General features: G+C 41.0%; 1 protein-coding gene across 1 annotated transcript in view; it reads right to left on the reverse strand.

Moving 5' to 3' along the window:
• The window catches only part of LOC112577704 (ankyrin repeat domain-containing protein 26), a 75,235-nt gene that overhangs the window by 54,341 nt on the left and 7,868 nt on the right, over window positions 1-13,026 (reverse strand). Inside the window, 4 exon segments of the mRNA XM_045162728.1 lie at window positions 417-450; window positions 4,603-4,670; window positions 8,012-8,149; window positions 9,909-10,015. Coding sequence (XP_045018663.1) covers window positions 417-450; window positions 4,603-4,670; window positions 8,012-8,149; window positions 9,909-10,015 — 347 coding nt within the window.

Below are 13,026 nucleotides of genomic sequence, written 5' to 3' on the forward strand. Positions count from 1 at the left end.
CTCTCTTTTACTCTAAGAGGGAGTACCGGGAGTTTCCCCACAATGTCGAAACTTAAAATGTACACAAGTCAAAGAACTAATGTATATCTTTAACTTATATGCTACATGGGTACTTCTCAGTCTCTGCTGAGGGCCATGGGAGTGGACATGGGAGCCAGGAAGGCCAATTGTCAAATCACAGGTCAACTCATTTTAACCAGGGTCGATTCATTAACCTCCTGAAACCACAGTTGCCTAATTAAGTAAAAGTAGGACACGGCTACTTTACAAAGCTGCTGTGATGACTCTATGAGGTCACAGATGTTAAGCACGTAATGCATTGTCTAACCCAGAGTAGAACACTCAACAACCATTAGTTTCTCTTCTCCATGTTCCCTTAGTTAAACATATAATTTAAAACATTCATAAAATCCTACCTCCTTGAAGAGTGCTCTTCAGAACTCTCACCCACTATTAAAGAAGAAAGCAAGATACATTTTAAATCAACGGAAGTAAAATACAGAATAGTAAAACCTCAAGACTGAGGCTTTGTTTAAAAGTATTCCTTTCAAAACACACCTGGAGGCCACACTAGAGCAAGGGGACAGTGGTTGTACTATACTCGTAGGCCACTAATGCCTAAGAACCACTACTCCCCTTTATAGTCATCAAATGCAAAACAAAATAACAAAGAAAAGAACTGCTGTTTACAATGACCATAATCCTAACCAAACTCCAGGAGACTGACAGAAAATGATACTATACCATTAATACAATCAGTACTATAAGCTGACAATAGCACGCTTAAACAGCACAGTGTTTCTGGATTTCTATTGCCTGGAGCACTGAACAGAGAATATAGGTGTCTTGCTGGGACATGACAACTTCTCTGGCTCTTCAGTTCACAGTGAAAACGCCCTATCACAAGGAAGCTTGGTCAAAGGCACTGAACCTCAGAGCATGGTAAAACATAGGAAACAAAAGTCTTCTCTTCCTGGCCCTCTTTCCCAAGGCAAGAGAAGTATGAAAGATGTAGTGATTCCAGGTTTAGAAAGGATAATCTCTTGAAAGGCAGGTGGGGGAGGCCAACGGGTAAAGGGGCTCAATTCAGTGATGAGAATGGGGACTAGACTTGTACTGGTGAGCATGAAGTAGGGTACACAGAAGCTGAACTTTTAAAAAAGTTCTATATATATATAGGGAACTATATATATATGTATATAGTGTATATATATGGAACTTGTTTAAAAAGTTCAACTTCTGTGTGTGTGTGTGGGTATATATATATATACATATATATATATATATATACACATACTAACATGTTTAAAAAGAATCTCTTGATGATGCTGTGAAAGTGCTGCACTCAATATGCCAGCAAATTTGGAAAACTCAGCAGTGGCCACAGGATTGGAAAAGGTCAGTTTTCATTCCAATCCCAAAGAAAGGCAATGCCAAAGAATGCTCAAACTACCGCACAGTTGCATTCATCTCACATGCTAGTAAAGTAATGCTTAAAATTCTCCAAGCCAGGCTTCAGCAATATGTGAACCATGAACTTCCTGATGTTCAAGCTGGTTTTAGAAAAGGCAGAGGAACCAGAGATCAAATTGCCAACATCCAGTGGATCATCGAAAAAGCAAACATCTATTTCTGCTTTATTGACTATGGAAAAGCCTTTGACTGTGTGGATCACAATAAACTGTGGAAAATTCTGAAAGAGATGGGAATACCAGACCACCTGATCTGCCTCTTGAGAAATCTGTATGCAGGTCAGGAAGCAACAGTTAGAACTGGACATGGAACAACAGACTGGTCCCAAATAGGAAAAGGAGTACATCCAGGCTGTATATTGTCACCCTGTTTATTTAACTTACATGCAGAGTACATCATGAGAAACGCTGGGCTGGATGAAGCACAAGCTGGAATCAAGATTGCCAGAAGAAATATCAATAACCTCAGATATGCAGATGACACCACCCCTATGGCAGAAAGTGAAGAGGAGCTCAAAAGCCTCTTGATGAAAGTGAAAGTGGAGAGTGAAAAAGTTGGCTTAAAGCTCAACATTCAGAAAACGAAGATCATGGCATCCGGTCCCACCACTTCATGGGAAATAGATGGGGAAACAGTGTCAGACTTTATTTTTCTGGGCTCCAAATCACTGCAGATGGTGACTGCAGCCATGAAATTAAAAGATGCTTACTCCTTGGAAGGAAAGTTATGACCAACCTAGATAGCATATTCAAAAGCAGAGACATTACTTTGCCAACAAAGGTTCATCTAGTCAAGGTTATGGTTTTACCTGTGGTCATGTATGGATGTGAGAGTTGGACTGTGAAGAAGGCTGAGCGCCAAAGAATTGATGCTTTTGAACTGTGGTGTTGGAGAAGACTCTTGAGAGTCCCTTGGGCTGCAAGGAGATCCAACCAGTCCATTCTGAAGGAGATCAGCCCTGGGATTTCTTTGGAAGGAATGATGCTGAAGCTGAAACTCCAGTACTTTGGCCAGCTCATGCGAAGAGTTGACTCATTGGAAAAGTCTCTGAAGCTGGGAGGGATTGGGGGCAGGAGGAGAAGGGGATGACAGAGGATGAGATGGCTGGATGGCATCACTGACTCGATGGACGTGAGTCTGAGTGAACTCCGGGTGTTGGTGATGGACAGGGAGGCGTGGCATGCTGCGATTCATGGGGTCACAAAGAGTCGGACACGACTGAGCGACTGATCTGATCTGATCTGATCTGAGGCTCTCTCCTTCCATTGCTCAAGAGTATCTGGACCACACAGAGCAGGATGGTCCAAAGAGTGCTGTGTACTAGTGAGGGATATCATTATATCAATCCTTTCCATTATAAGGCAAATGTTTATAGAAATCATGCTTTTTCAGCTTGGAAGGCATACATCATCACATCCTAAGCTGATGAACAAGGGGAGGGAGGGAAGGATGGAGGGAAACACGGATTCTGGTGTTACTGGATAACATTTCCCAGGGGTCGTCATGATCTGAAGCTGGAGGGATGACTCACATGCAGTAACTCCAGAGGAGCACTGCAAGCTTGAGCAAGGAGAGCAGGGGCAATGATTTTTTAAATGTTTGCACCCTATGACATCAGAACAATGCTTAGTACACAAAAGACTATCAGTCTTTTGAAAGTTATCAGTTTAGTAAACAAACAAAAAATAAGCATGTTTTCTTTGAAAATTGTGTTCAGAAAAATACAGAAATTAACCAGAGAAAACTCTATTCTGAGTCTATTGAAGACCAAGACACTGTCATCTCTGTGTCTCCTCTGACTAGTGTAATAAACCAACCTACAGTTCTATGATAGATGTTTTTGCTGTTCAGTCACCAAATCGTGTCTGACTCTTGTGACCCCATGGACTACAGCTCACCAGGCTCTTCTGTCCATGGGATTTCCCAGGCAAGAGTGCTGGAGTGGGTTGCCATTTTCTTCTCCAGGGGATCTTCCCGACACAGGGATCAAACCGTATCTCCTGCATTGGCAGGTTCTTTACTCCTGAGCCACCTGAGAAGCCCCCTTTGATTAGATAGAGGTCTACTCAGTTAAACTTATCCTTGGATACCCTGTACAATGTGCTAGATGCCACATCCAATGGATCTAATGCTGTTTTTGTTAATGCAAAGTATTTTTGTGCTTTTATTAGAACCTGCAGAGTCCCAAGTTGTTCTATTTGAATATTTATTATGATAATCTTTTAACTGATGGCAAGAGAACATCTTGTTCTTACAAAACTATACTCTCGTGACAATTGTCCAACACACAAAAGAAAATATCTGATCCTAATGAAGTCATTCTGGGACTTGGTGATGAAGTCAACTCCAGGAGTTGGTAATGGACAGGGAGGCCTGGTGTGCTGCGATTCATGGGGTCGCAAAGAGTCGGACACAACTGAGTGACTGAACTGAACTGAACTGAATGAAGTCAACCTATCTCACTCTCTCTGGATCTGTAAGGAATGAAGTTGGTAATCTAGACCTGCTTGGTGCAATAGGCAAAATAACTGGTTCTCAACCAGGCATTGCTTTTCTGCCTTCTGTACAATTGGTAGGTATCTTTCAGAAATAATCTCTCACTACTATGCTCCACACTGGCTCAGCTTTGTAGTTATTGTTTATCATTTCTTATCCTATCAGGAAGGGATTATTCAAGTTCCCAGTTTTAATGATGGGAACTATTTTAGTGAGACTAATCACTACACAGTGACTACTAAATATTAATTCACTAAATGCAAATCATTTCTAAAAATGAAAGTTCACTTTCATAAGATGTCCAATCTGCTATAATATGACTATAGATTAAATATACATCATACTCACTTAAAAATTTTTTTCTGATTTACACAAAGATCTAATATAGGACTTTAGGGGCCATATTAAAGAGATGGATTTCTTTTCAGACAATACTGTCTTTGATGTTAAATCACCTACAATTAACTTCTTAAAGAACTCTGAATACTAGAGTATAAAGAAATTAATTTAAAAAATAAAATACACATGCAATTTACCCTAATTTTTTCATAGTTCTTTCATTACTGAAACTTCCTCATTCCTACTTTATCTATGGTAGAATCACTGAGAGTAATTCAATATCAGATGACTTACCTGGGTTGCTATTTTCAGGAGAAGTTTTAGATCTCTTTTCTTTATATTCAGAAATCAGTTGGCGAAAGCTATGTATTAAAAATGCAATAAATAATATTTTAACACTGATATGAAAAACAACTACCAAATTCTTAGATTATTTCAGACAATGTCAAAGATAATATCAAAACTTCAATTGTCACATACATTTCAAGTTTCTAAGTTCTATAAACTTTTATTTAGCATGTAGTAAAGGAGAAAGTAAAGGTCTATTTTCACCCTGCTGATTTAACTTATATGCAGAGTACATTATGAGAAACACTGGGCTGGATGAAGCACAAGCTGGAATCAAGATTGCCGGGAGAAATATCAATCACCTCAGATATGCAGATGACACCATCCTTATGGCAGAAAGTGAAGAAGAACTAAAAAGCCTCTTGATGAAAGTGAAAGAAGAGAGTGAAAAAGTTGGTTTGAAGATCAACATTCAGAAAACTAAGACCATGGCATATGGTCCCATCACTTCATGGCAAATAGATGGGGAAACAGCGACTGACTTTGTTTTTGGGGCTCCAAAATCACTCCAGACGGTGATTGCAGCCAAGAAATTGAAAGACGCTTACTCCTTGGAAAGAAAGTTAGATCAACTTAGCATATTCAAAAGCAGAGACATTACTTTGCCAACAAAGGTTCGTCTAGTCAAGGCTATGGTTTTTCCTGTGGTCATGTATGAATGTGAGAGTTGGACTGTGAAGAAGGCTGAGTGCAGAAGAATTGATGCTTTTGGACTGCAGTGTTGGAAAAGACTTTTGAGAGTCCCTTGGACTGCAAGGAGATCCAACCAGTCCATCCTAAAGGAAATCAGTCCTGGGTGCTCATTGGAAGGTCTGATGTTGAAGCTGAAACTCCAATATTTTGGCCATCTGATACGAAGAGCGAACTCATTTGAAAAGACCCTGATGTTGGGAAAGATTGAAGGCAGGAGGAGAAGGGGACAACAGAGGATAAGATGGTTGGATGGCATCACCAACTCAATGGACATGATTTTGGGTAAACTCTGGGAGTTGGTGATGGACAGGGAGGCCTGGCGTGCTGCGGTTCATGGGGTCCCAAAGAGTCGAACACAACTGAGCAACTGAACTGAACTGAAAGGAGAAAGAAAAGGAAGATGAAGTAGTCATGAACTCAGGGCAGTACAGCTCCAATAATTAACTAGATTTGGCTTGGCATACAAAAAAATCTCTCGAGCTTGCAAATCCTAGCTCTATAACCAACTGCTCTTTGTTCCTGGAGGTGTTGTTTCTCTTCAGTTCAAAGTCTTCCTCTACACAACAGGGATATTACTACCTTATTTCACAAGAGGGTTAATAGGATGTAATGAGATAATATACCCCCAAAATGCTTGCAGAAACAAAGGGTGGAATAATTTCATCTTCAACTTTATTGCTGTAACTACTCTGAAATTCCAAGTAAATCCCAATGTGTGATTTTTCATACGTTTAACATTCAAGTATTGCATGAAACTGTTCTTAATTCTGGTGATTAGCTGTTCTTTGTGGTTTGTAATTTAGGGAATATCAGCGCTTACATAATGTGTACCTAAATTTATTTATAACATATGAATTCACTACATGAGAGAACATAATGATCCCCCATTATTGCAGCTAATTACACCAAGAGCAGACTATGCTATGCTATGCTAAGTCACTTCAGTCGTGTCCGACTCTGTGTGACCCCATAGATGGAAGCCCACCAGGCTCCCTCGTCCCTGGGATTCTCCAGGCAAGAACACTGGAGTGGGTTGCCATTTCCTTCTCCAATGCATGAAAGGGAAAAGTGAAAGTGAAGTTGCTCAGTCGTGTCCGACTCTTAGCGACCCCATGGACTGCAGCCTACCAGGCTCCTCCATCCATGGGATTTTTCCAGGCAAGAGTACTGGAGTGGGGTGCCATTGCCTTCTCTGAAGAGCAGACTAATCACAATCAAGACCTGGCCTGGACCACTACTCTTCCTTCTCTGCCTACTCAAACTCTGAACCAGCAGATCTTTCTGCCAATGGTTTTTAATCTCCATGTTCCTCTCCAATTCACTTGGAAGACATATCCCTACTCTTAGAGTGGGTACTGGCAAGTTCTAGACAGGGCTTACCTCTCTGAATTTCAACTATTTTACTTGAGATTTAGGGGTTTCTGCTGAATGGATTCCTTATGGGGCAGATTCTGAAAACATTTAAAGTGGAGGCAGACAGAAATCCGTTGGAAGGTTTTCAGTATTACAGGAAACAGATCCCATGAGGGGCCAAGCATAATTAGGGAATCTCAGGCAAGCTGGCACCCACTACACTGGGAAGGATGACAGGGAACCTGTGACCTAAGAAAAGGCGCCCCCACAGGACAGAAAGCCGCCTTGAGCTTCAAGTCTAGATACAAAGGAGAAAGGGAAGTCTGCTCAATCCCTGCAGGAGCACTTGACCCTCTCTGACAGTCTAAAATGGTCCCCACTGACATCTGCTAGCTGAAAAGATAAATAAGAGCCTCAAGGGCACCTCATTGTGAAGATCTAGGCCTACACATGGGCTCCACATAAGGTCTCTGACTGAGGGGGGAAGCTAGGCGGCCCCGCTGCCCGAACTGGGTGCTGGAGCTTTGTTTGCAACAGTGACTGAGCGACAAGCATACATATGAGAACAAACGAGCTCTCACTCTGAAGTCGACCTGTGCATCATCTTAAAGGCTGGGGAACCTGGACCCACAGGGGCGGCCTGGGAGCAAAGGTCAATTGTGAGCCCACTGCAGGATGACTTTTTTTTTTTCCTTTTAAAATGATTTTATTAAAGTCTTCATAGAGCCAATCCAGACTCCAGATCCAGCTGCCAAGCAGACCCTGTGAAGACCAGCTGTAGCAGCAGTGCTGCAGCAGTGGAACCAATGCAAGCGACAGAATGGTGAGAAGGAACTGTTTTCTCCCCTCCAAATGACTTGTGGAAGAGGACTGTCTCGTTGATTTTAGGGAATCTGCCGGGTTCTTGGAAAATTCAAGCAGAAGCGTATAGAGAGGCAAGTCCTCAAGAGAAAACAGGATTTGCTGCTGAACTAAATATTTCAAGACCCAAAGAACTAGTTAGAAATATCACAACTGTGACACTGTTCATACGCCATATCGAGAGGTCACACTTGGAATGAAATGGCTAATGTCAAGCCTTCTAAGGATCAAGGTCTACATGTCCTGAGATAAAGCACCCCGAGCCCACAGCCAAGAGTCACTAACTGGCCTTTGCTTGGCTTTCAGCTCTTGAGGGGGAACATCTCATCACCATTCTCCAAACTGCCTGCACTAAACTGGAACTCTCACTGGTCACGTAGCAAGTAACAGTTAAAATTATTTTTGGCTGCAGTTTAGTGACAACTGGCATTTTAATGTGAACACTTACATATCAAAACCACTAATAACAGCATATTCTTCTGCAGTCCATCCAAAAACATCTTGAGAAACGATGTCAGCACCTTGCTGCAGAAGAAGTCTGACGACATCTGGTGATTCACACTTGACAGCAAGCATGAGGGCTGTTCTAAAACAATAGAGAGATGACTTCAGCCTCAGGAAGCTGAGTTGACTTACTTACACAGTTAATTTGATATGCTTCACCAAGTGAACGCCTTGCCCTTTCATGAAGAATTGACCATTTACAGGTTCAAGTGTTCATCAGTGGCACCCCACTCCAGTACTCTTGCCTGGAAAATCCCATGGAAGGAGGAGCCTGGTGGGCTGCAGTCCATGGGGTCACTAGGAGTCGGACACGACTGAGCGACTTCACTTTCACTTTTCCCCTTCATGCATTGGAGAAGGAAATGGCAACCCACTCCAGTGTTCTTGCCTGGAGAATCCCAGGGACAGGGGAGCCTAGTGGGCTGCTGTCTCTGGGGTCGCACAGAGTTGGACACGACTGAAGCGACTTAGCAGCACCAGCGGCAGCATCAGTGTTCATCTTTGCAAACTACCTCCAAGGCTAAAATGAAGGGACGGAAAAGAAGCCTCCTGTCCCACTGGGATGCCAGGTAGCAGCACTTACTATTTCAAAAGTCCCTGATGGGGACTTCCCTGGTGGGCCAGTGGATAAGACTCCAGGCTCCCCATGCAGGGGGCCCAGGTCAGGGAACTTGATCTCATATGCTGCAACTAAGAGTTCCCACAACTAGGACCCCATGCAACCAAATAAATAAATGTTTTTTAAAAATAATAATAAAGTCCTTGATGGACAAGAAAAGATCCTGAGGTCACTTATCTGAGGCAGGTGACTATTTAAGGGATAAATTCCCCATTTCCTCCTTAGTCTGATATATTCGGCTTCAACGTCAGCTAGAGGTTGGGTTAAGGAAAGGCTACTTGCAGGTTTAAATCAAAAATATTGATATTAATGGGAATAAAAATAGTCATGGTGGCAGTTAATGATGTGGACAAGCATGTGCTAGGCACTGAAAATGAAATACTATATATAAAATCTTTCTTACACACAGGCACCTTTGAAAGATGCATTACTATCTGCCTTGTGTATCAGGAAACTTATTTGCTGATGATAGCCCTAATCGGTAGGAAACCTAGGAATTGAACCTAGCCTGAATCTAAAGCCTATCATTTTCGTTGGTATCATTCACCTCTGATTCGTCTCTGTTAAAGGAACTGTTTATCCAATCAAAGCTATCTTTCTTCCTTCTACCTGCATTAAAAATGAAAATATCAAAATGTACGAAAAGGAAAACCTGATGAGCCCACAGGATCTGGTGACCGTGAGTCATAACCACCTTTTTGTGGCTGTTGTTATTTAGTCGCTATGTTGTATCTGACTCTTTTGCAATCTAATAACATCAGCATTCTTCAAACAAAGTAATTTAAAACAAAGAGTTATCCATAAGACAAACCCAAGTCTTTTAGGTTTACTATGCATCTTATAAAAATACATACATACAAAGTAGAGGTTAAAGAATTCTTTTAAAAGAATTAAGAAACTCGATACTGTCATGAGGTGAACTAAAAAGCAGAATCCATATTTCATAAAGCTAATAAAACTAATTTGAAATCCCTTAGCTATTACAAGATCAACCAAACAAACAACAAACAGGTTGCATATGACATCAGTCAATATTATAAAGGAAAATGAATCCTGCTATACATTTCTGCTATATATTGTTCCTGATTCCCGGTCAGAATAACTGACTTTCTACCTACGTGATGATGTGCTGATCACAAATGAATCCTCTTATTCACTTAATCTTGATATTACCATCCTAGAACAGCACTAAGGGTTTTAAAAGGAAAAAGAACAACGGTACCTTTTCATCTTATCAACCGCATGTATATTTGCTTTTTTCTTTACTAAAAACTCCACCATTTGCCCTCTCCTTTCACATATCGCAAGTAACAGTGGTGTCAGGTCATCCTGTAAAACAGGGAAAACCATTTCTAATGTACACAGTTAACCTATTTCTAAACTGAAATTAAAACCGTGCAATAGATTCTCTGAACTTAAAAATAAAAGTCAGAAAGTAAATCAAAGAGAGCCCCCTCCTCCTCATCACCCTGTGCACCTTCTTTCTCTTTAATCTGCTCCTCCTCTGGGCCTTCCCTGGTGGTCCAGTGGCTAAGTGTCAAGCTCCCAATGCAGGGGGTGCGGGTATCATTTAGCTACTGTATCAACTGCATATTTTAGGGACAATGCTGAGGCAGAAATATATAATACCATCTGTAGCATGCATAACCTATCCAAGGATGACCATGAGTAAACTCAAAAGGTTTACAGACATTCCAGTGGGAATATTATTCTCTACATGAACATGCAAAGAGAGAAACTTTTTCTTTTTTTCAAAAAATCAACTGTGGGAACCCTGTTTTACTGCTTTCTCAGACCTGTCTCCTGGAATCAATTAATTAATCTTACTCATTCTCTCTTTCTTGCTTGCTCTTTCCACCGCCCTTCCTTAAGTTAGACGTTCTGGCTGAGAGGTCAGCATTCGCTAGATGCTAACTGCATGCAGAATGAGCGCCCTCCCCACCTTATCTTCAAAGACCCTTCTTGATGACTCTCATGTGATTACCTCCAGACCACCAGAAGGAAGCTTCCAAAATCCTAGAGTTCTGGTGTCTGTCTTGCTTTACTGCAACATAAAATTACCAATAAATACATGCTCAACATTTTCTCGGGGAGTTGTTCTTCCACCACATCTCCCTGAGCTGTCTCTTATAATCTTGTGTGTTTGTGAGAGTTATTCAGTGTGAAACCGCCACAACCAACTTAAAAATTCTAATTTGAAAAATTCAACCCCATTCTTAAGAGATTTTTTAAAATATGAAATCAATTATAGATTAATTAGACTGTCTTGAAAAACCTTCAAATATTTATCAAAATAAACTATCAATCAAAAATTGGAAATTCAAATGCTTATGGACAGAAAGCTGATGACCTGAGTAAGTGAAAAAGCCAGGTGAGACTGGTAACCCCGAAAACACGTGTCCCATACAGAAGGGGTGGCCTCTGCACACAGACCAAACAGTAGGATGGGCTCAAGGGAGTCCAGATTTGGTCCTTGGAGAAGCCTGAACTTCTGCATGAGCCTCCTAAATTTGAAATGTTGACTCAATGTGTGGAGGTAACTAAACATATCCAAGGGCCATGTTTGGTTTATGGCCCACTTTTGGTTTTATGTTTGCTGTTTCCAAACAGGTGGGTATAAAGCAAATATTTGTATGTGAAACCTTTCCTTTCTTTAGTATCATATGTTTCACAAAAAAAGTGGGTCCCCATATGTAATAAATATGGCTATTAAGACTCATGATTCAAATAAACATAAATTCTTTTAAAAAGACTCATAATTCACAGTCAAGAATGTTTCCACTGCCTGTTGAAACTACAGTCTATCTCTAGAATTCTTCTAGACTATTAATCAAATGGATAATGAATTTCCAAGCCTGCTGGAAATAAATGCTTCGAACAATTCCCCTCTGTACTGTTACTAACTTCACGGGTTTTAGAGCTCTCATCTGCTTATGCCAGGGATCAGCAATTCTAGCAGACACACTGCAAGAGTCTGTCCTGCAGATGATACCAAAAAAGGCTCAGGAGTTACTATTACTGCAATCAGGAAAACCCTGTTGGTAACAAACATCTGTTGACCTAATGACCTGGATGATAAGTGAAGGTGCAAAATCCTTAAAGGGTCAGACTCTAGAGACGAAGCGACTTCGCCATGAGCAAATCGCTAAAGACTCTCGGAAAAGGAGTTGTTGTTCAAGCCCATAGATATCGCCAAAGATACTCCTTTTAATGTCTCAAACATGGGGCAGAGAAAAAGTCAGGCTAATAGTGTTGGAAAGAAGGGAGCTGATGGAAGCAGCTAGCATTGATCAAACTCCAACCCTTCTAGAGACTACTTTCTTTTGTGAAGGGGGCATTTAGAAATTACATGTATTCATTCCATAGTTATTCATCAAGGATTGGATCAGAATCTCAAGGGAATAGTTCTAAATACACATGTCCAAGTGTTCCTCAATTTACTCAGTCAAAATCTACAGCGAACAGCCTAGGCTTATACATTTTTAAAAGAAGTTTTCCCAAATAATTGTGGTTCACCAGCAGAATATGGCTGAGAATTAGTGCAGCAACCACTCCAGTCTCATCTCTTACTCACACGGCCAATTCCTTCTCTTATGTGAAGGTTTGAATAAAAAAGAAAAGTGTAAGAGGCAAGAGTCATCAAAACTGCAATTTTTAAAATTTTCCTGGGTAAACAGTGGTAGAACAGGGACTAGTAAACTCAGAAGGAAACCTGATCTCCTTATTTATAAACCCCTTACTTCCTTCCCATCAAGACATTCTAGATGGGAGAGCAGAGTCTAGACTCTTATCTAAGTGGGTGGTTCTGCCAGAATAGGATAATATCAGGTAGTTATTTGTTCTTCTCTCTTCATTCCCACTTCATCACCACCTGTTCACTGTCAGTGTTTTGCTCAGAGTCTTCTTAAAACTGGCACCTAGGCAAGTTTACAATTCACTCACACTCTTTTTCAAAATAACAACTATTATCCCTGAAAACTGAAAAGCATATAAGAAATATATAAACTGAAGGGAATAAAAAGCACAAACCAAAATCTCGGGACTTCCGTGGTGGTCCCGTGGCTGGGTCTCAGTGCTCCCAGTAAAGGCCTGGGTTCGACCCCTGGTCAGGAAACTAGATCCTACATGCTGAAACTAAGCCCAGCTCAGCCAAATAAATAAATATTAATATAAATGAATCCTCTTCTTGGCATTTCCCAACCGCCAAAATTCCAGCTTGACTTGCAACTTTTCACTTGCTCCTTTTCCTTTCCTTTTACCCTCTTAAGACTTGGGCAATGAGAGAGAAACTGTGTTTATACAAGCCATTTTTCATAAAATGGGAATTTGTGAACAGCAGC

The sequence above is a fragment of the Bubalus bubalis genome, chromosome 14, assembly GCF_019923935.1.
Source record: "Bubalus bubalis isolate 160015118507 breed Murrah chromosome 14, NDDB_SH_1, whole genome shotgun sequence".
Lineage (NCBI taxonomy): Eukaryota > Metazoa > Chordata > Mammalia > Artiodactyla > Bovidae > Bubalus > Bubalus bubalis.